This window comes from Gymnodraco acuticeps, unplaced genomic scaffold, assembly GCF_902827175.1.
Source record: "Gymnodraco acuticeps unplaced genomic scaffold, fGymAcu1.1, whole genome shotgun sequence".
NCBI lineage: Eukaryota > Metazoa > Chordata > Actinopteri > Perciformes > Bathydraconidae > Gymnodraco > Gymnodraco acuticeps.
Window position 1 is genome coordinate 187119 of NW_022990557.1, and position 21173 is coordinate 208291.

Below are 21173 nucleotides of genomic sequence, written 5' to 3' on the forward strand. Positions count from 1 at the left end.
CTTTATTGCCTCAAGGCCAGCAGCTCTTATCAGGCTGCAGCCCACCTGAGACACAGCGTGAACTCTCGACCTCAGTTAGAAATGTGGCTGAACATATCCTGAACTTAAACCTGGAGTCTGACCTCCGTTACTCAGATTATTAAATGCACTTCATCTTGATTAATTTGGATGGCAAGAGACCATGTTACTTTTCCTAGAAACACATTTTTCTTCAGGCTCGATACTGGCAAAAAAACGAGGCAACTCTTTCAAAGCAGCGGGGAAGAAGCAATACATATATTCCAAAATAATATTAGAATATTATCTCTCCCTCTCCTGTTGGCACTCTCTTCCTTGTCCATTTAGGTTTATTCAAATGAACACATGTCGTCATCTTGCAACTCTTAGCATTGTTTGGAGTGCTAGCTTCCGTCATTGGAAAAAGCATTGGCTTACCTGCACGACACAAACTGCATTTAGATGTTTCCCTTCTTTGTGCCGTACACTTTATTTCCCTGGGAGGTCATACCCAGTGACGAGCAGAATTGCAAAGTGAAAGCAAGGATTATCGGCTACAAAGCTAAGCCCTCATGGTGTCTTTATTCTGCAGCCATTGATTTAAGGTTGAAGTCAAATCTGTCAATGCAACTTTAATAGTTGGAGATTTAGGTTTCACAAATGCAACAGCGCTAAAAATACATTTAATTGAACGAGGCTGTTTGGGTGCCTTTTTGATTGAACGTTTCAAGCCTGTAGCATCCCTACACACACACACGCACACGCACGCACGCGCACACACACACACACACACACACACACACACACACACACACACACACACACACACACACACACACACACACACACACATACCTTGTATACATCACTTCAGGGGACATTACATTGACTTACATGCATTTCCTGGACACTTATCCTAACCTTAACCATAACCAACACATGCCTTACCCTAACCCTTACCCTAACCCTAACCCTACCCTTAACCTTACCCTAACCCTAACCTTAACCTTACCCTAACCCTACCCTTACCCTTAACCTTACCCTAACCCTAACCTTAACCTAACCCTTAACCTTACCCTTACCCTAACAAGTCTTCACCCTAAAATGAATGATTCCCCTCATGGGGACCTCCAATTTGTCCCCATAAGGGAAGCCAGTCCCCACACGTGACTGTGTAAACAGATGTAGGTCCCCACAAGTATAGTAATGCTAGGCCACACACACACACACACACACACACACACACACACACACACACACACACACACACACACACACACACACACACACACACACACACACACACACACACACACACACACACACACACACACACACACCCAGAGGTACACCTGCTGCAGTGAGATGCTAAACTCCTGGAAATAAATAGAAACCTTGGAGGTGACTCTCGTCTTTGCTTCATCTCTGCAGATGTCCTCACTATAACCGGTCCTTTTCTGTGCAGCCCTTTACGTCTTCTTTTGGTTTTATGAGAACATCTGAGCTGCGATTGACAGCCTGTTAAAAGGAGTTCGACAAATAAATAAAACACAGATGCACATTATCCGACAGCGATGGCCGAGAATATCCACGGCTACGGTTTGCAGATGAATGCCATTAGAAACACTTTTAGCCTCAATGTGTTTCGCCAAGTATCAGGGGAGGTCTCTGTCTGTCTCATCAGTGTGTGTGTGTGTGTGTGTGTGTGTGCGGAACACATAGAGCCACAGTCGTCGTCCCCCGTCCACATCAATACACTCCCTCTAAAGCGCCGCAGCAGGGGCTTCAAAGGCGAGACGAACCGGGACATCACAAGTCGACAGCACTCTGAGACTCTTACAGCGTGTGGACAGAACACACTCTTGTAAACTCTATTCAACCCATGCACCGAAGCATTTGCTCACACTAATGCCGTGTATTCATGCAGTATCACAGACAAAACACACACACACCTCCCCCTAGCTTCTCCCAAATGAATACTTTTTGTTTTTTAAAACAAGCGTTTATGTTAAATGAATAATTTCTGGCTTAAATTATACATTTTTTCCCCTGCGGTCCACGACCAAAATTACACAGAGTCCCTGCTATTTTCTCCCTGTTTGAATTGTGTCCTGCATTCTTGCGTCCCAGCGGTGTATTTAAAGGACCACGGCCTTTCTTTAATTAGCTTAGCTCAGTAATTAACTGGGAGATATTGTTTATTTCAATTATAAGGGTCTGAAGGCTTTTATAGAATGGATGGGAGCAGACCTGTACTTTAACAGTGGTCAGCGAGGAGCATTGTTGCAGTGCCACGTCTGAAAGGGTCACATGTCCAACATTCAATGGGCATCTGAGCTATTTTCAGGGTAGTGCTGTTTGACTAAAACAGCCGTCTTATTTATTCAAGGCATGCTTTACTTTTCTATTTATCTGTCTTTAGAGGTGCTCGTAGACACATTCTGTTACTTAGAAAAGAGCCAGGCTAGCTGTTCCCCCTGTTTGCATTGTTTATGCTAAGCTAAGCTAACTGGTTGTAGATTGGTAACATTACAGACATGACTGATGTTAATATTGTCATCTAACTTTACTTTTGATCCAAAATTAACCCCTAATTAGTTACTAACTAACCTCACTGATCTTATGAACATCCTGTCAAACCCACCACTTCCTGTATCTTCCCACATTCTTCCTGTTTCCATTTTTGTTTACACATTTCCTAAAGTTAGACTGCACTTTAATAGCTAAGACCAACGACAAAGCGCATTCAAATGCTCCTGGGATGTTTCCATTTCCACAATTGGGAAGTTGTTCCTCTCACTTTGATGTGTTTGTGAGCTTTAAGTCATAATGTGGACACAACATGGCCGCTATAAAGAAGCTGTGTTGTATTCTAGTGTTTAAATGACACATATGAGTTTCAGAGTTATTGTTGTGTCTCTTAAGGGGCGTTGACGTGAATTTTCCCAAATGCAATGTTAACGAGAGTAAAACCTAATTTGTGTGTCCAGCCTGTGAATCGGATCCACTCCAAAATGAAAGGGTCCTTCCTTGTTTGACTAGTGTATATCCTCCTCATGCATAAGCTGTCTTAGAGGATAATTCTGGTTTATAAACACATATTTTGAAGTGATTGCCAATCCATATTTATCAGGGTAAACGCTACGATGAGCTTGCGGTGACTCTTTAAGAAAAAGGGGGGCATGTGAAAACGTACTTTTAAAACAAGATGTATTGACCTTACATTTTGCATGATATGTTTACTTGAATAAATGGATTTAGCTATAAATAGTTAATAGTCTTCAGCTTAAAGAAAGAATGAGATAAAACACAAATCTTACGATGAAAAATTGACATGACATCTCAAAATGTCTTCTAATTATGGCTCAGTAATGCTCAATGAAATAAACTTATTCATCTGTAATAAAGATGTTCCCTTAAAGAAATATGCCTTATTACGAAGATGCAGACTTGTTTTTTAAGTATTTCCCAATCAAAATGCACCATAACTCATATTAAGCTTTACACTCTGTTGTTCCCTACGAGGTGGTCCCGACCTCCTCCGTATTATTTTACAGATTAAAATAACAGCATGACAGATTTTCATCAAGAGGTGTTCATGAGGGTGCAATGACGGGTGATGGGGGGGGTGCGTCAGACGTATGGGGTTTCCCTCAATTTGTGCCAGGGGCTGGAGCTGGAACCATTTTTGGAAGAAGAAGCCTTTAACCTGTGTGTGTGTGTGTGTGTGTGTGTGTGTGTGTGTGTGTGTGTGTGGTGTGTGTGTGTGTGTGTGTGTGTGGTGTGTGTGTGTGTGGTGTGTGTGTGTGTGTGTGTGTGTGTGTGTGTGTGTGTGTGTGTGTGTGTGTGTGTGTGTGTGTGTGTGTGTGTGTGTGTGTGTGTGTGTGTGTGTGTGTGTGTGTGTGTGTGTGTGTGTTGTGTGTGTGTGTGTGTGTGTGTGTGTGTGTGTGTGTGTGTGTGTGTGCGTGGCCTAGCATTACTATACTTGTGGGGACCTAAATCTGTTTACACAGTCACGTGTGGGGACTGGCTTCCCTTATGGGGACAAATTGGAGGTCGCCATGAGGGGAATAATTAATTTTAGGGTGAAGACTTGTTTGGGTTAGGGTTAGGTTTAGGGTTAGGCATGTGTTGGTTATGGTTAAGGTTAGGATACGTCTCCAGGAAATGCATGAAAGTCAATGTAATGTCCCCTGAAGTGTGTGTGTGTTTGGGCGGGCGGGCTGCTGCTGCCATTAAGACTTATTCCAGCACGGGACAATGAGATTACTGTGTGTACACTTGTATCAGTGTGTGTGTGTGTGTGTGGATGGGCACACTCAGACATGAGCCAAGCCACCGGCCCGGCCACATGAAAGTGTGTCTTTGGGAGGTGGAATTTTAATGTAGAAATGGGAACAATGATTTCCACTTTTAAATGTGGACATGAAGCAGAGCCCATTGAACAGCAGACCAAAAAATGATGGATCAATTATTAATGCATTTACCATCCCATTGCGAGCGTGTGTGTGTGAGAGTGTGTGTGTTTGCATGCGAGCGGGAACATGTACATGTCCACTTCTCTGTGTGCTGTCCTCGGTGAGTTTGTGTTTGTCTGCTTATTCACGTGTTTGCTTCCACCCAACTTGGCATTAGCGGAATTGGTATGGCCTATTTTCAGACGATGATCCAGTTTCTCTGTGTGTGTGTGTGTGTGTGTGTGTGTTTGTGTTTGGATCTGTGTGTGTGTGTGTGTGTTTGTGTTTGGATCTGTGTGTGTGTGTGTGTGTGTGTGTTTGTGTTTGGATCTGTGTGCGTGTGTGTGTTAAAGAAACAGAGAAAATAAGAAAAACAAAAGGACGATGTGCTTTACTCTCCCTGTCATAAAAGGATCTGAGTATTTTCTTCGATCTCTTTAAAATGCATTTCATCACGTCCTTTTTTACAAAACTCTAATTTGTGTGACAAATTCACACAAATAGTATATAAAGTATGTGGAAATATAATTTTAAGGTAGTCTTACCTATGTAATATTTACAAAGTATTACAAAAGTATTTATAAAAATCACATTTGCCTGTTCCATGCAGGTTAGGAAATGTGAAATGTCTCAAATGTCAATATACAAATGTAACATTAAAGGAGCTTTAATTCTAACATTTAGTGTTTTTTGAGTCAGACTATCTTTTCTCACACATCTCTGACATTTCTTATTTAATGAAGATGGAAAACTGAGCTTTTATTTCGAGGTCTTTTTGCAGCCCAGATGACCTCAAACGAGAAACTACTGTTACAAAATAGATTTTTGGTTCTATTTTCTTTTGTAACGTTATGACGGTGGTGTTACGTTAAGTTGGGGTCCCCCTTTCTGTTCAGAGTGGATTAAATGATGCTCAACCTGTATGGCCAGATAATGAAGAACACAGCTCGGCCTGACGGGAATCAAAGATATAACGGAGATATACAGTAAACACAGGGAAGCAGGACAAAGAGAGAAAGGGGAGTCTAAAGGGGGGAGAGAGGAGGAAGATATGATGGGATGGGGGAAACAGAGGGGAGACTTCTCAGGACCCGTCTGGATCTCATTTGGAGGATCGTAATGCGATTAGCTTTGTTTAGTTTTCACAGTCCCCATGAAAAACCTCTGAGTGTGTGAACGTGGAGATGAAGTGTGTTTGTGTGTATCATGTTATTTATTCAGTCCTTATTTGACAAACACTAAACAAAGACAGCACCTTCCATTCTGACTCACTTACGTTAGCTTTCTGTATGCTAGGATTCAGTTTGATATCCTCCTGAAATCCTTTCTTTAGCTTAGCGAAAAAGTGCTTAACGTGAAGTCATGTGACCGCGCTGTAGTTCCTTTATAGCCCAACATTAATAATTATAATAATAATAATAATAATAATAATACGTTTTATTTCGAGGCACCTTTCAGGACACCCAAGGTCGCCTTACAGTGCATTTAAAAGTTAAAACATCTAAAACAAAAACGGAACACAATTTAATCGATTTAATTTAACATTAACAGCCGCCTTTAGCTTAGCAGTGATGACGTGAAGTCATGTGACCTTGCTGTAGTTCCTTTATAGCCCAACATTAGCCGCATTTAGCTTAGCGGTGGTGACGTGAAGTCATGTGACCGTGCTGTAGTTCCTTTATAGCCCAACATTAGCCGCCTTTAGCTTAGCGGTGATGACGTGAAGTCATGTGACCGTGCTGTAGTTCCTTTATAGCCCAACATTAGCCGCCTTTAGCTTAGCGGTGATGACGTGAAGTCATGTGACCGTGCTGTAGTTCCTTTATAGCCCAACATTAGCCGCCTTTAGCTTAGCGGTGGTGACGTGAAGTCATGGGACCGTGCTGTAGTTCCGTTATAGCCCAACATTAGCCGCCTTTAGCTTAGCGGTGGTGACGTGAAGTCATGTGACCGTGCTGTAGTTCCTTTATAGCCCAACATTAGCCGCCTTTAGCTTAGCGGTGGTGACGTGAAGTCATGTGACCGTGCTGTAGTTCCTTTATAGCCCAACATTAGCCGCCTTTAGCTTAGTGGTGATGACGTGAAGTCATGTGACCGTGCTGTAGTTCCTTTATAGCCCAACATTAGCCTCCTTTAGCTTAGCGGTGGTGACGTGAAGTGATGTGACCGTGCTGTAGTTCCTTTATAGCCCAACATTAGCCGCCTTTAGCTTAGCGGTGGTGACGTGAAGTCATGTGACCGTGCTGTAGTTCCTTTATAACCCAACATTAGCCTCCTTTAGCTTAGCGGTGGTGACGTGAAGTCATGTGACCGTGCTGTAGTTCCTTTATAGCCCAACATTAGCCGCCTTTAGCTTAGCGCTGGTGACGTGAAGTCATGTGACCGTGCTGTAGTTCCTTTATAGCCCAACATTAGCCGCCTTTAGCTTAGCGGTGGTGACGTGAAGTCATGTGACCGTGCTGTAGTTCCTTTATAGCCCAACATTAGCCGCCTTTAGCTTAGCGGTGGTGACGTGAAGTCATGTGAACGTGCTGTAGTTCCTTTATAGCCCAAAATTAGCCGCCTTTAGCTTAGCGATTGTGACGTGAAGTCATGGGACCGTGCTGTAGTTCCGTTATAGCCCAACATTAGCCGCCTTTAGCTTAGCGGTGGTGAGGTGAAGTCATGTGACCGTGCTGTAGTTCCTTTATAGCCCAACATTAGCCGCCTTTAGCTTAGCGGTGGTGACGTGAAGTCATGTGACCGTGCTGTAGTTCCTTTATAGCCCAACATTAGCCGCCTTTAGCTTAGTGGTGATGACGTGAAGTCATGTGACCGTGCTGTAGTTCCTTTATAGCCCAACATTAGCCTCCTTTAGCTTAGCGGTGGTGACGTGAAGTGATGTGACCGTGCTGTAGTTCCTTTATAGCCCAACATTAGCCGCCTTTAGTTTAGCGGTGGTGACGTGAAGTCATGTGACCGTGCTGTAGTTCCTTTATAACCCAACATTAGCCTCCTTTAGCTTAGCGGTGGTGACGTGAAGTCATGTGACCGTGCTGTAGTTCCTTTATAGCCCAACATTAGCCGCCTTTAGCTTAGCGCTGGTGACGTGAAGTCATGTGAACGTGCTGTAGTTTCTTTATAGCCCAACATTAGCCGCCTTTAGCTTAGCGGTGGTGACGTGAAGTCATGTGACCGTGCTGTAGTTCCTTTATAGCCCAACATTAGCCGCCTTTAGCTTAGCGGTGGTGACGTGAAGTCATGTGAACGTGCTGTAGTTCCTTTATAGCCCAAAATTAGCCGCCTTTAGCTTAGCGATTGTGACGTGAAGTCATGGGACCGTGCTGTAGTTCCGTTATAGCCCAACATTAGCCGCCTTTAGCTTAGCGGTGGTGACGTGAAGTCATGTGACCGTGCTGTAGTTCCTTTATAGCCCAACATTAGCCGCCTTTAGCTTAGCGGTGGTGGCGTGAAGTGATGTGACCGTGCTGTAGTTCCTTTGTAGCCTAATGTTAGATTTTTACTACTGGCAATTGCATTTACGATACAAAATGAATTTCCCTACAGAGATCAATAAATGTTTTTCTAATTGTTTTTTTTTTACTTATTTACTGCTTTTTCATATCAAGTCAAAATGTTACTATACATAAAACCTCACAATGACAGAATGTGTCCATGTTTTGTGTGCAGGCATCATAAAGGTGGGCCACTGGAACCCAATGCCGATCCACTTCCTGACGGACGCTCCTGAAGCCACGGTGGCCGACATGCTGATGGAGGTTTATCACATGGTCACTCTGCGCATCCAGCTGCAGAGGTCAGAGTGAGTGCTCATATCACCCCTGCACACACATCATTCTGTAGGTTTCAGTAGGGCTGCACGGTTTGGAAATAAGTGTGAATATGTTGACTGATGTTGCTTTTGAGAAATGGTTAACTGGGGTTGGACTGATTGAAAGATGTATTCAAAAAAATATATTCAAAAAATATATATTTTAATAGTTACTTATTTAGGGTGAGTAAGGGTTTAAATACCGGACCTTTAACATGTCAGTGTGTTACATCATATTACATTCTTCCCAGAAATGATACTTGCAAATAAAATATATAACCAAGAAATAGTTGATGAAGGAACCGTTTCATCACGTATATGATTTCCTCCCAACTCACACAATCTTGCATATATGAACGTAGATATAAGAGGATCTGTGCCAAACAAAGATATTTAAATGGCTAGAGTACAATTAGCATGACGGGAAATCTCTGCAACCCGACAATTCAGAATCATATTTACACACATCTTCCTGTAAACAAAAATTGCATTAGCCAATGTCGCAATTTGAATGTAGCCCTAACACAATAATACATCTAAAAATGACTACAAAACTAATATTGATTGTTTTTGGGGGTACATTTTTGATATATTTTGCAGTGTGAAAGTCACTTATTATTCTCTTCACAACTGATAGACATAGAAGTCAACAAAGAGTGAATTCTGAATAATATTTACACATACTTTGGCTGGTAATATGAATATTGCACCAGCCTGATTTGTGATTCCTACAAAATGTCGATAACTCGTGTATAGTTTTTCAGTGGGATAAACTAGAAAGTAGGGCTGCTCAATTAATCGTATTTTAATCGCAATTAAGATGATGGCTTGCAACGATTACAAAAACAACGTAACCGAAATAAAACGATTATTTTTGTATTATTACTTTTTTTGTTTTGGTTTTTCAGTTGAATTATATTTAAAGTTCAGGGTAATCAACTGTTAAAAACATACTGTTCAAATGTTTTTTCTCCAATAAATTGATGTTTTCAAAGTAAATGGATAATCGTTTTTAATAATCGTGATATCAATTATTGACCCAAATAATCGAGATTATGATTTTTGCCATAATCGAGCAGCCCTACTAGAAAGTAACATTTAATTGTGAACCTGTGGAAACCTCTCACTGATTCAGACTCTCGGTCCGCTGGGCGACTGATGTCATTGCAGCTGATTGCAGTTTAAGAATTTACCATATCTATCAAATTTGCAAAGCGGCGATATTGAAACTGTAAACAACCCGCTGGGGATTTATCTATTATCTGCGAGAGTCCGTGTGCCAGGAAAACAAAGAGTGAAGCCGGGTCCTGATGGGCAGATAAAAGCCAGATAAACTCCAGATGAGAGGAGTTTTATCGTTATTGTCCTGGAACATACCAGCCAGGTTTGTTTACATGTTTGTGTGTGCGTATCCATGGCGATGGAAGAGGACTGGCACACTTTGTGCTCAAGAGTAGAAATGATTCATTTTGAGGTTAAAAGATAAAACAGGGAGTTGTGGGGAGATACAGGGAGTGGAGGGTTTGAGGTTAATGCAGGATGCGTGTGAGGTCAGAGGGGTTAAGGCTTCATTTGGGGTTAATTTAGGATTAAAGGAAACGTTTAATGAGAAGATGGATGCCTCTGGTGCCTGCACTGTAGTCAGCTTAACTTAGCATAAAGACTTGAAACAGGGGGGAACTGCTTGCCTGGCTCTGTTTCAAGGAACAAAATCAATCTACAAACATTTTAAACCTTCAAACTACTACATACTGTTTTTTTAATATGTGTTTGAGTGTTAAAAAGATGATACATTATAGGATAGTAAAATAGAAAAGTTATTGTAAATTAGTTGAATTATTTGGGATTGAATTGTTCTTTTGATTTATTTAGCTACCTTTAGATAATCTAACTAGGCTAGCTGTTTCCTGTTCTAATGCTAAGCTAAGCTAACAGGTGTGTGGCTCTCCGAACCGCCATAAAAACTCCAAACACACAAGATTTGTAGATATCTTTTCATATAAATCTCTCAGAAAAAGTGAAAGCACAATGCCCACAATATCAAACTCTTCCTTTAATTGTCACTGTTGTTTTTGTGTTGATGTTTAGTGCTGTTGTTTCTCTATTTGTTTATTTGTCTGACTTCTGTGTGTGTGTTTTGTGTTTCAGTTTTTCAAAGATGGAGGACCTCCCCTCTGAACAGTGGAACCACACGACGGTGAGGAACGCTCTCAAAGATCTGCTGAGGGAGATGAACCAAAGCACTCTGGCCAAAGAGTGTCCGCTGTCACAGGTAACAACAACAACAACAACAACAACAACAACAACAACAACAACAACAGAAACCTCGACTAAGAGAAGTGCTTGTCAAATCAATAACCCTTTATATCTACTCTTGAGAATAATCTTCATAAATTATAATACATGTTAATTAACAAGTTTATTAATAAGTCAACCAGGAACTGTTGAATTAAATCGAAACTAAACTCTTTAGTTAAAAATACATAATTTAAAGGGACATTTAAGCTATTTAATGTCAGATATATGTGAGTTGATACAGTGTCCCTCTTGCTTATATTAAAACGTTCTCTTATAAGTTGTATTTAGTCTTGATTTGAAACATCTCTCTCACTGATTAGACCAACACATGTCCCGACTAATGACTAAAGTCAGCTCTCATGAGAAAGACATTTCAAATTAATCCTACATTGTATTGCTTATTGCTACATTTTAATCAAACTCCACCCCACAGAATGAAGCAGTGTCTCCTCAAGTGCTGCTGTGTCAGATGTGTGTGTGTGTGTGTGTGTGTGTGTGTGTGTGTGGTGTGTGTGTGTGTGTGGTGTGTGTGTGTGTGTGTGTGTGTGTGTGTGTGTGTGTGTGTGTGTGTGTGTGTGGCTGGAGAGTCCCTCTCTGCACTGCCTCCAGTTTCCATGGGTGGCTTCAAATCATGATTAATGTTTGTCTATTTCTTGTGTGTGTGTGTGTGTGTGTGTGTGTGTGTGTGTGTGTGTGTGTGTGTGTGTGTGTGTGTGTGTGTGTGTGTGTGTGCGTGTGCGTGTGTGTGTGTTTATGTGAGCATGCCATGAGGTTGTTGCGTGAGTGTAAGCATTTCATATTATACTGGTTATTAATTATCTTCGCCCTCTCTGTCTCTCAGAGTATGATTTCCTCCATCGTGAACAATTCCTACTACGCCAACGTCTCCACCGCCAAATGCCAGGAGTTTGCTCGTTGGTACAAGAGATATAAAAATATGAAAGGTGAGAAAAACTACTTATTTTAAAGAGGCCCTATTATGCTTTGTGTGCATGTAAATGGTCTGTAAAGGCTATAATCCCTGTGTTCCCTGCAAAAGGCCTTAGAAATGAGGATAATAGGACCCTTTAAACGCTCTTACAGTTCACAGATAGTTTCCAACGTGAAGTAAGGACCGACAACAAGATATGTTCCCCTCAAGGGAAGCTATGTGCAGCAGTTACAGTATTACGTTTCGAAAAAGTGCAAATGTATACATTAGAAAGTATATATATAGTTGTGAATCCAAAATATACTCCATGCCAAAGTTAGGATCATTTGTGATGGTTACCAAACATAAATATGTACAATAACTCAAGTACAGGTTGTCCATGATAATGTCCAATACATTGCACATGATGTCGTAAATCTAATTTTACTGATAATAATCCAGAGGTCACAAAATGATTCTTGGGGTAGGTAATAATCAATTTGGGTCTTTTCTTTAATATTTGCTTTAGTTTTAAGAATATTTTCCTCTAGAAAGTATTTAAATTAACAACAAAAAATCTCAGGATGAAAAATGACCCTTCTGCTGAATATGCAAGTATTATTAGTCAATAGTTTGACCGCAGAATCATTGATTTAACGACTTAATCTCAATGCTGATAGACTCTAGCGACATGCAAACTTCTTAGCAAAGTTGAGACACTCCAACTCATGTCTTTTATATAATTACATTCCTTTTAAAACACACCATAAAGCTACATTTAAAGGTTACAGTTACCACGTAGCTGTGTCTTTAAAGCAGGGGTGTCAAACTCAAACACTCAGTGGGCCAAAATAAATGGGTGCTAGTGGAGGGCCGGACTGGTTCAATGTTTATTGCAGAACTTACTGAAATGAACTTATTGCACATATTAAACCTGGAACTAACAAAGCTTCAATTATTGCCTATAAAAACAACATTAAACATTAAATAATCAGCTGCATTCATTTCTTATGGCTCTATCTGCAGCTTTTCAGAGTCATTTCTTATGAGTACATTTCTCCACAGGCCAACAACAGCTTCAACAAAACTATTCCCCTCAAAGAGAAAACCAAACATGCCCTGTTGTCCTGAGAGAAAGTGCAGAAGGAAACATCCATTGAACTCAGTGTGCTGCTCTGTGATGCTAGTTCAGATACTTGGCATCTCATCTTGGGTGCAAGCTCATCAATGTTTGGGCTCAGGCTCTGAGCTGAGGAGACCCTCAGGATGGAGTGAAGGTGTGCGTGCGATATACCGGAGGGCCAGATCTAATAGGAATTAGAAATGATCCTGCGGGCCGAAATTAAATCCACCAAGGGCCTGATTTGGCCCCCGGGCCTTGAGTTTGACACGTGTGCTCTAGATGCACACCTTTAAAAATGTATTTCCACTTCACGGCCATCTGAGATAAAACAATGTGTTTCTGCAACAAGCTTTTGACGTTTCTTTGATACATTAGGAAGTTGAAAGCTCAGTCGTCAGCGTTTCAGAAACACTCAGCTATTCTCTGTTGACCGCGATTACATCTTTCTAGAATGAACGCAAACACACGGCAGTGGCCTCCTTTTCTGTAAAGAGGCGAGGCGTATGCAGTCGCTGTAAATCATAAAGTAAATATAAGAATGTAAACACATTTAACTGGGAATATAATTCAAGCGCGGTGGCTTGATCATAAATGCTGCAGGGTTTCTTTCATCAGGTGAAATCCAACACGGCACTATAAATAAAAACCTGTGCTGTACATATCTGTGACTCCCACACAACGTATAAATCAGCCTCAGACATGCAACCTGGGATGAAAGGTGGATGTAAATATGGCTTTGGAGAAAGAAGTGTGGGACTGAATGCCTTGCTACTGTAGTGTAACAGTGATTCTGATATATTCTAAAACATGGGTCTTTGTCCTAAAGCAAAATCATGTGTGAGGTTACACTCTCCTCCTGGCAGTAGCTCCAAAAGAGCTGACTTCGCTCTGATTGGCTGCTACACCTGTCAATCAGAGCTTTTTTCTCTACAGAATATTTATGTTTTGAATGTGAAGTTGTATAAGTATGTTACTTGAGAACAGCAGTTGACAGATAAATCTCACCTCACGATTCCATTGTTTTGAGCACTATTCGTGCATGTTAGCTTCAAAGCTAATAACGATAATACAATTTTAGCCTTACCAACTGAAGGATTTTCTTTCTATGTGTGTTTTGTTGAGCAGTAGATTACTTGGAGAAGATGTGGTCTGGACGAGATGCTGCTGAAATTAAAAGTAAGGACTCTTTAAAGTGTTTGTTTGACCTACCGCACTACCTCATTCAATTCTGAGTATTGTCATATACTGAAAATCAATGACATTTTAGCGTGCATATTAACCTAGTGACCGTCTCTTCTTCCTCTTTCCAGTAGAGAGAGACAACATGGCGGACTTCTGCGTGCTGGGCCAGAGACTCCCCCCTCCTCACCTGTCCGGCCTGGCTCAGCTCGTGCACCTGGGGTCCGGCAGCCCCCTCCTTAAGGCTGGAGACCCTCAGAATCCCTCACAGCATCCTCTTACCCCCCAACAACAACAACAACAACAACCCTCTCCTCACGGCCCGATGCACCACAGCCCCCCCCTCCGAACGGGTCTGGTTCCTCACCCTCCTCCCCCCTCCCTGCTGGGTCCAGGTGGGCTACTTTCCCCCCAACTTTCCCCTCAACTGGTGCGACAACAGCTCGCCATGGCCCACCTCATCAACCAGCAGCTAGCCGTTAGCCGCCTGCTAGCCCACCAGCACCCACAGGCCATCAACCAGCAGTTCCTCAACCACCCGCCCATCCCTAGGGGGTCCAAAATGGGAGGAGATCATCCAGGGAGCAACGCCTCCAACCCCGCAGACGTCTCCTGTGAAATCTACCAGCAGGTCAGAGACGAGCTGAAGAGAGCTAGTGTCTCGCAGGCCGTGTTCGCCCGTGTGGCTTTCAACCGCACACAGGTAGGAAAAACAGGACCGACTGTGGTCAAGAAGTTAGGAGACAGTGGGGGGAGGAAGAGGAAGGAAGGAAGGATGAGGACAGAAAGGAGGAGAGAGGGTAGCTTCATTCATAGAGATGGTGTCATTGAGTCAGGAAAGGGTTAAAGGTCACCTATTATGCAAAATGAACTTCTTCATGTCTCTTCTACATCAACATGTGTCCCCTCTTCTTCATGTCTCTTCTACATCAACATGTGTCCCCTCTTCTTCATGTCTCTTCTACATCAACATGTGTCCCCTCTTCTTCATGTCTCTTCTACATCAACATGTGTCCCCTCTTCTTCGTGTCTCTTCTACATCAACATGTGTCCCCTCTTCATGTCTTCTACATCAAATGTGTCCCCTCTTCTTCGTGTCTCTTCTACATCAACATGTGTCCCCTCTTCTTCGTGTCTCTTCTACATCAACATGTGTCCCCCTCTTCTTCGTGTCTCTTCTACATCAACATGTGTCCCCTCTTCTTCGTGTCTCTTCTACATCAACATGTGTCCCCTCTTCTTCGTGTCTCTTCTACATCAACATGTGTCCCCTCTTCTCCATGTCTCTTCTACATCAACATGTGTCCCCTCTTCTTCATGTCTCTTCTACATCAACATGTGTCCCCTCTTCTTCATGTCTCTTCTACATCAACATGTGTCCCCTCTTCTTCATGTCTCTTCTACATCAACATGTGTCCCCTCTTCTTCATGTCTCTTCTACATCAACATGTGTCCCCTCTTCTTCATGTCTCTTCTACATCAACATGTGTCCCCTCTTCTTCATGTCTCTTCTATATCAACATGGGTCCCCTCTTCTTCATGTCTCTCTTCTACATCAACATGTGTCCCCTCTTCTTCATGTCTCTTCTACATCAACATGTGTCCCCCTCTTCTTCATGGCTCTTCTACATCACCATGTGTCCCTCTTCTCCATGTCTCTTCTACATCAACATGTGTCCCCTCTTCTTCATGTCTCTTCTACATCAACATGTGTCCCCTCTTCTTCATGTCTCTTCTACATCAACATGTGTCCCCTCTTCTTCATTCCTCTTCTACATCAACATGTGTCCCCTCTTCTTCATGTCTCTTCTTCATCAACATGTGTCCCTCTTCTTCATGTCTCTTCTACATCAACATGTGTCCCCTCTTCTTCATGTCTCTTCTACATCAGCATGTGTCCCCTCTTCTTCATGTCTCTTCTTCTACATCAACATGTGTCCCCTCTTCTTCATGTCTCTTCTTCATCAACATGTGTCCCCTCTTCTTCATGTTTCTTCTACATCAACATGTGTCCCCTCTTCTTCATGTCTCCTCTACATCAACATGTGTCCCCTCTTCTTCATGTCTCTTCTACATCAACATGTGTCCCCTCTTCTCCATGTCTCTTCTACAATCAACATGTGTCCCCTCTTCTTCATGTCTCTTCTACATTGTCCCCCTTCTTCGTGTCTCTTCTACATCAACATGGTTCCCTCTTCTTCATGGTCTCTTCTACATCAACATGTGTCCCCTCTTCTTCATGTCTCTTCTACATCAACATGTGTCCCCTCTTCTCATGTCTCTTCTACATCAACATGTGTCCCTCTTCCTTCATGTCCTCTTCTACATCAACATGTGTCCCCTCTTCTTCATGTCCTCTTCGACATCAACATGTGTCCCCTCTTCTTCATGTCTCTTCTACAGCAACATGTGGTCCCTCTGTGAAAGAGACTCTGAAGTTTCAGGAACAAAGATTCTCTCTCTTTTTGATCCAGTTCTATAAAAACCTGTCTGAAAATGAGCTGATCAGATTTTGGCCACTTGATGATGTCATAAACGATGTGTTGTCTTGTGTAACCATTAGCCAATCAGCAACCAAGGTAACCCCCCCCCCCCCTTATCACCTGAATCTCCTCCTAGAGCACCATTGAGTTCTTTGTAACCAAATGTCTCTCAGAGGGGCGTGGGGAGGGGCTCCTTGTTTTCATCTAAAGTAACAGACAGAGAATCAGCACTTTGGAAACAGGGCTGAAACAGAGGGGATTATGGGTAGTGCTGCAATGATCTGTTTGGTGTTTCAGCCAATCAGAGACAGGCTCTGTATATATCTGAGACCTGTGATACATTGATGAAAAACAGTATGATAGGGGACCTTTACATATTCCTTCCAGAGTGGGGGTGAATTACGTACTTTTGTAGGCTGTCCCGGATGTCTTTATCGAGCGACTGATTATAGTTCTCACTCCCTCACACCATCTCAGTCGAGAAGAGATAATCGTCGTATTTGATAGAAATAAATAGAATTTGACGTCACTGATGGACTGTCATTTTTTTCTCTAACAGCGTTTGGCTAATTCTGTGGTTACCCTCCTCGGGGGATTAGCGTTAGCGTAGCAGGGTAGCGTGCTGGGTCATTGGGTTTTGCACCTGATGCATTCAGGCTGTGCTAAACGGGTTAGCTCACGCCCCATTAGAGCAGTGCAATGGGAGGTAGACCTGTCTGTGTAGAGGCCAGGTGTGTTTTACTCAGTTTGCATGTGTGTGTGTGTGGTGTGTGTGTGTGTGTGTGTGTGTGTGTGTGTGTGTGTGTGTGTGTGTGTGTGTGTGTGTGTGTGTGTGTGTGTGTGTGTGTGTGTGTGTTTGTGTGTCAAAGATATATGCTAATCATGTTCATTCATCTTTATTGTTTTGCAGTTCTAACCAAGTACATTTATTTGAGTAGAAGTCCTACATTTGTGCTTTACTTAGGATTTTGTATTTTACTGATATGATTTCCTTTGACAACTTTATAAAGTAACATTTTTGCACAAACAACAAAAACATGTACAAATATAAAATGTTGTTGAAGTAGAAGTAAACTGTTTTAAAATGACTGATGATAAAATGTCATTGTAACAGGTTTTAACATGTCGTGAATTCCTTAAATTATTGTTATATATTTGTAGTTTTCATTTTGAAGTTTGGACGGTTGATTGGCCAAAACCCAGTGTCACGTTGGGTTCTAGTTAATTGCAACGAAATGTATTACTTTAAAAAAAAAATAATAACGATAATAATCATTTGTTGTCGTCCAAAATGGGCTCCAACTGCAACAGTGCATTCCTGTTTCACATGAATACTTTAGTATTAAAACCTTAATTATATAATGACATATTATAGGAGACATTCTTCTGCATTGAATATGTTAACTTACGTATTTTGGAGCATCCATCTTCAGTCTATATGAGTCTGTATATGAATACTAGAGGTTTGAAGTGATTGATATTGAGTCCATTCTCTAACCCCATGCCCCCCCCCTCTGTGTGTTTTCTCTCCTCAGGGTCTGCTGTCAGAGATCTTGAGGAAAGAGGAAGACCCCCGCACGGCCTCTCAGTCTCTGCTGGTGAACCTGAAGGCTATGCAGAACTTCCTGAACCTGGCGGAGAGCGAGAGAGACCGGATCTACCAGGAGGAGAGAGAGCGCACCATGAACCCCACGGTGGGCCTCCCCGCCTCCAACTCCTCCAGCCCCGGAGCCCCTCGCCTCTCTCAGGTCAGTGCCGCAAACACACTGGGCGTAAGCTTCCAGAGACACTATTTCAACTGTTGTGTCTTCATAAATATGGGTAACCCATCCTCTTTTTATTGTATCATTTTACTTTAACTGAGTTGGGGTTCAAATACTCTACATTTAAGATTTCAACATGTTACATATAACGAGTAGCCAATACGTAGCAAACTACTTCTTAATAATAATTTATGTTATGGGTGCATCTTTTACGAACAATAGCCTTTTCTTACAAAAAAGTCCAACCTCCACATGCTCTATATCCGTGTGTGTGTGTGTGTGTGTGTGTGTGTGTGTGTGTGTGTGTGTGTGTGTGTGTGTGTGTGTGTGTGTGTGTGTGTGTGTGTGTGTGTGTGTGTGTGTGTGTGTGTGTGTGTGTGTGTGTGTGTGTGTGTGTGTGTGTGTGTGTGTGTGTGTGTGGGTGTGTGGCCTAGCATTACTATACTTTCTGTTTACACAGTCACGTGTGGGGACTCGCCTCCCTTATGGGGACAAATTGGAGGTCCCCATGAGGGGGATCATTAATTTTAGGGTGAAGACTTGGTTAGTGTTAAGGGTTAGGGTTAGGGTTAGGCATGTGTTGGTTATGGTTAAGGTTAGGATAAGTCTCCAGGAAATGCATGTAAGTCAATGTAATGTCCCCTGAAGTGATGTATACATGGTATGTGTGTGTGTGTGAGTGTGTGTGTGTGAGAGAGAGAGAGAGAGTGTGTGTGTGTGTGTGTGTGTGTGTGTGTGTGTGTGTGTGTGTACACTTCGCTGAGAGGTGCAGAAAAAAATGAATCTGACAACTTTTACGCTAAATGTTTGTCTCTGCTCTGATGAAACAATAATTGTTTGTATAGCAAAACCCGATAAACAAAGTTTAAAAAAGAAACATTGACACAATGACATCCTCACTAGACAGGATACTTAAGGATGCATACAAAACTAAAACAATGCATCTTCAATTTACTGTAACAAAAAGTTGTAAAAAGGGCAATTTAATGATATAATTAAATGATTAGTTAATGTATTGATAAACCATATATCGAAGCTGTCAAAAAATGAAGAATGAGGTATAATAACATTTAAAAAGTGCACAGAAAGTTACACTCAATAAATATGCAAAAAGAACGGATGTTTATGTTGGAAATAGTGGCATTAAAAAGTAACATGAAACCTTATTGAGGCACTTTTTCCTATTTTAAATAATGGTAACACCTCCTCATAAAATGTCACATATTGTACCATGCCACCGCTGTGTTGAGATGTTCTCAAAGACTGCATGTGTGATCCTCAGTGACGTAAACAAGTGACTGTAACTTGCATACATGTGTGTGTTGGGTGTGTGTGCTGCACAGAAGGTGTGGGAGAGGGGCCTGGAGGACCAGCTCACTCCTGATACCTGGGCCTCCATCTGGAAGAACAAGACTAAGATCTCCAGCTTGGTGAGTTATCTTCCACCTCTCAGAGATCAGAGCAGGCTGCAGCGCGTCACGTCCAAAAACCTTAAACAAATTCCACTTATAACGGAGGAAGGGCTTCAAAGCCATCGGAGCGTATTGTAAACACGAAGCACATTATGCAGCATTTCTTTCCATGTGCACATAACAGTTCAGCAACATCAGTGATAAGGAGTCCCCTCTGATTCATGGCTGTGGCTGAATGTGTGTTCTATTCTTATTATGTCTATGTAAAATAATCTGCGCCCGGTTTACACTGAGGGAATGTGAGCTGGCTGGTCTGTGCATGTCTCGTGGACGACTTCAAACGCTGTGTATACAAGCTCTCAGAGAGCCAATACATGCTCATTCAAACAGAAACAACAAAGAAAGACAAAAGAGGACGACTTAATGACTTTGATCTGTAAACACAATTCACGTGGAGACGTGCGCTGCAGATGTGCGGCTGATGTTCAGGAAAGTCTGCAGCGAGAGACGATCGCCAGCTGATGATATCTCCTCTTGTTTACACTTGATTCACTTTTTAGAAATACTTTACAGGGTTTCTGCAGCTTCGTAGATTTAAGACTTTATTTGCCTCTCGGATGGAATTGAATGCAGATTTGTTTACGCTGTTTGGATCTGCATGACGATACTGTAAGAGTCTTTTAGCAACGTTCAATAAAATATATATTTAATCAATTATTTCGGATATTTGATCTTTCAATGAGATTAAAAAACAAAGCATAACTTCTTATTCCGATTTCTTAGAGTTTTTTAAGACTTTAAAACGACTGATTTAAGACATTTTAATAACAATTAAGGCCTTTTTTAACATTATTATTCAATGCATTTTAGACTTTTTAAGGATCCATTCCAGAGGCGCCCTTTTTAATAGTTTAAAATGACATTACTTCATTTCATTTTGTGCTTTTATTCAAAGCAACTCAAAACATCAAAGCCAAACATTTGAAGTGCTACATACAGAAATTAGACATTTTTATTAACAAATAAATATATATATATACAAACAAGTCACGTCAGCAAAAGTTATCTTATAGCGTCTCCTCTTAGACATCAGGATCTTTAATTTGTACTCACTGTGGATAACAGAGTCAAATCAGTGCTACATACTCAAGAGGTTTTGGTTTTGTATAATCTATAAACCAGTTTTTATGATATTTCCTGCCTTCCAAACATCAAAGTGTATCCTCCTTTAACATTCACCCGTCAGGATCTTTCATTTGTACTCACTGTGTATAACAGAGTAATGTTGATCTTCTCCCGCAGCCCAAGCCCCCCGGCCCGGCCCCTGATCTCCCTCTGAAGCTGGAGTCTCTGGTCAGCATCACATCAGGAATCTACGACGAGATCCAGCAGGAGATGAAGAGAGCCAAGGTCTCCCAAGCGCTGTTCGCTAAGGTGGCCGCCAACAAGAGCCAGGTGAGGGGACACTGGGGAGAGGACGCACTCAGAATCAGCTTTAAAGCCAGAGTCAACTTTACTGTCAATCTTTCAGTTTGTGTTTACAGACAGAGAGATCGAAACACCGTTTCCCACAATCCCGAATACAAAAACAAATATTAAAAATATGTATGCAAATATGTATAAACCTACATATACACAATCAAAAGACAAATGTATACATGTGCACACATTAAGACAATATCAATATGTACAAAATAACAGTCACTTAAATAACTTAGTGCACAACTTACCAAGTAGGTG

The 21173-nt window shown here is 41.8% G+C and overlaps 1 protein-coding gene across 5 annotated transcripts in view; it reads left to right on the forward strand.

The window, feature by feature from the left end:
- Positions 1-20888, forward strand: part of satb2 (SATB homeobox 2) — a gene marked incomplete at its 3' end in the record, with an annotated part of 43270 nt that extends 22382 nt beyond the window's left edge. Inside the window, 8 exon segments of one of the 5 annotated variants that reach the window (XM_034227410.1) lie at positions 8124-8256; positions 10414-10537; positions 11405-11507; positions 13722-13772; positions 13907-14478; positions 17794-18006; positions 19365-19451; positions 20736-20888. In XM_034227410.1, the coding sequence (XP_034083301.1) occupies positions 8124-8256; positions 10414-10537; positions 11405-11507; positions 13722-13772; positions 13907-14478; positions 17794-18006; positions 19365-19451; positions 20736-20888 (1436 nt within the window). 5 annotated transcript variants of the gene reach the window in all.
- Positions 20889-21173: the final 285 nt, after the last annotated feature.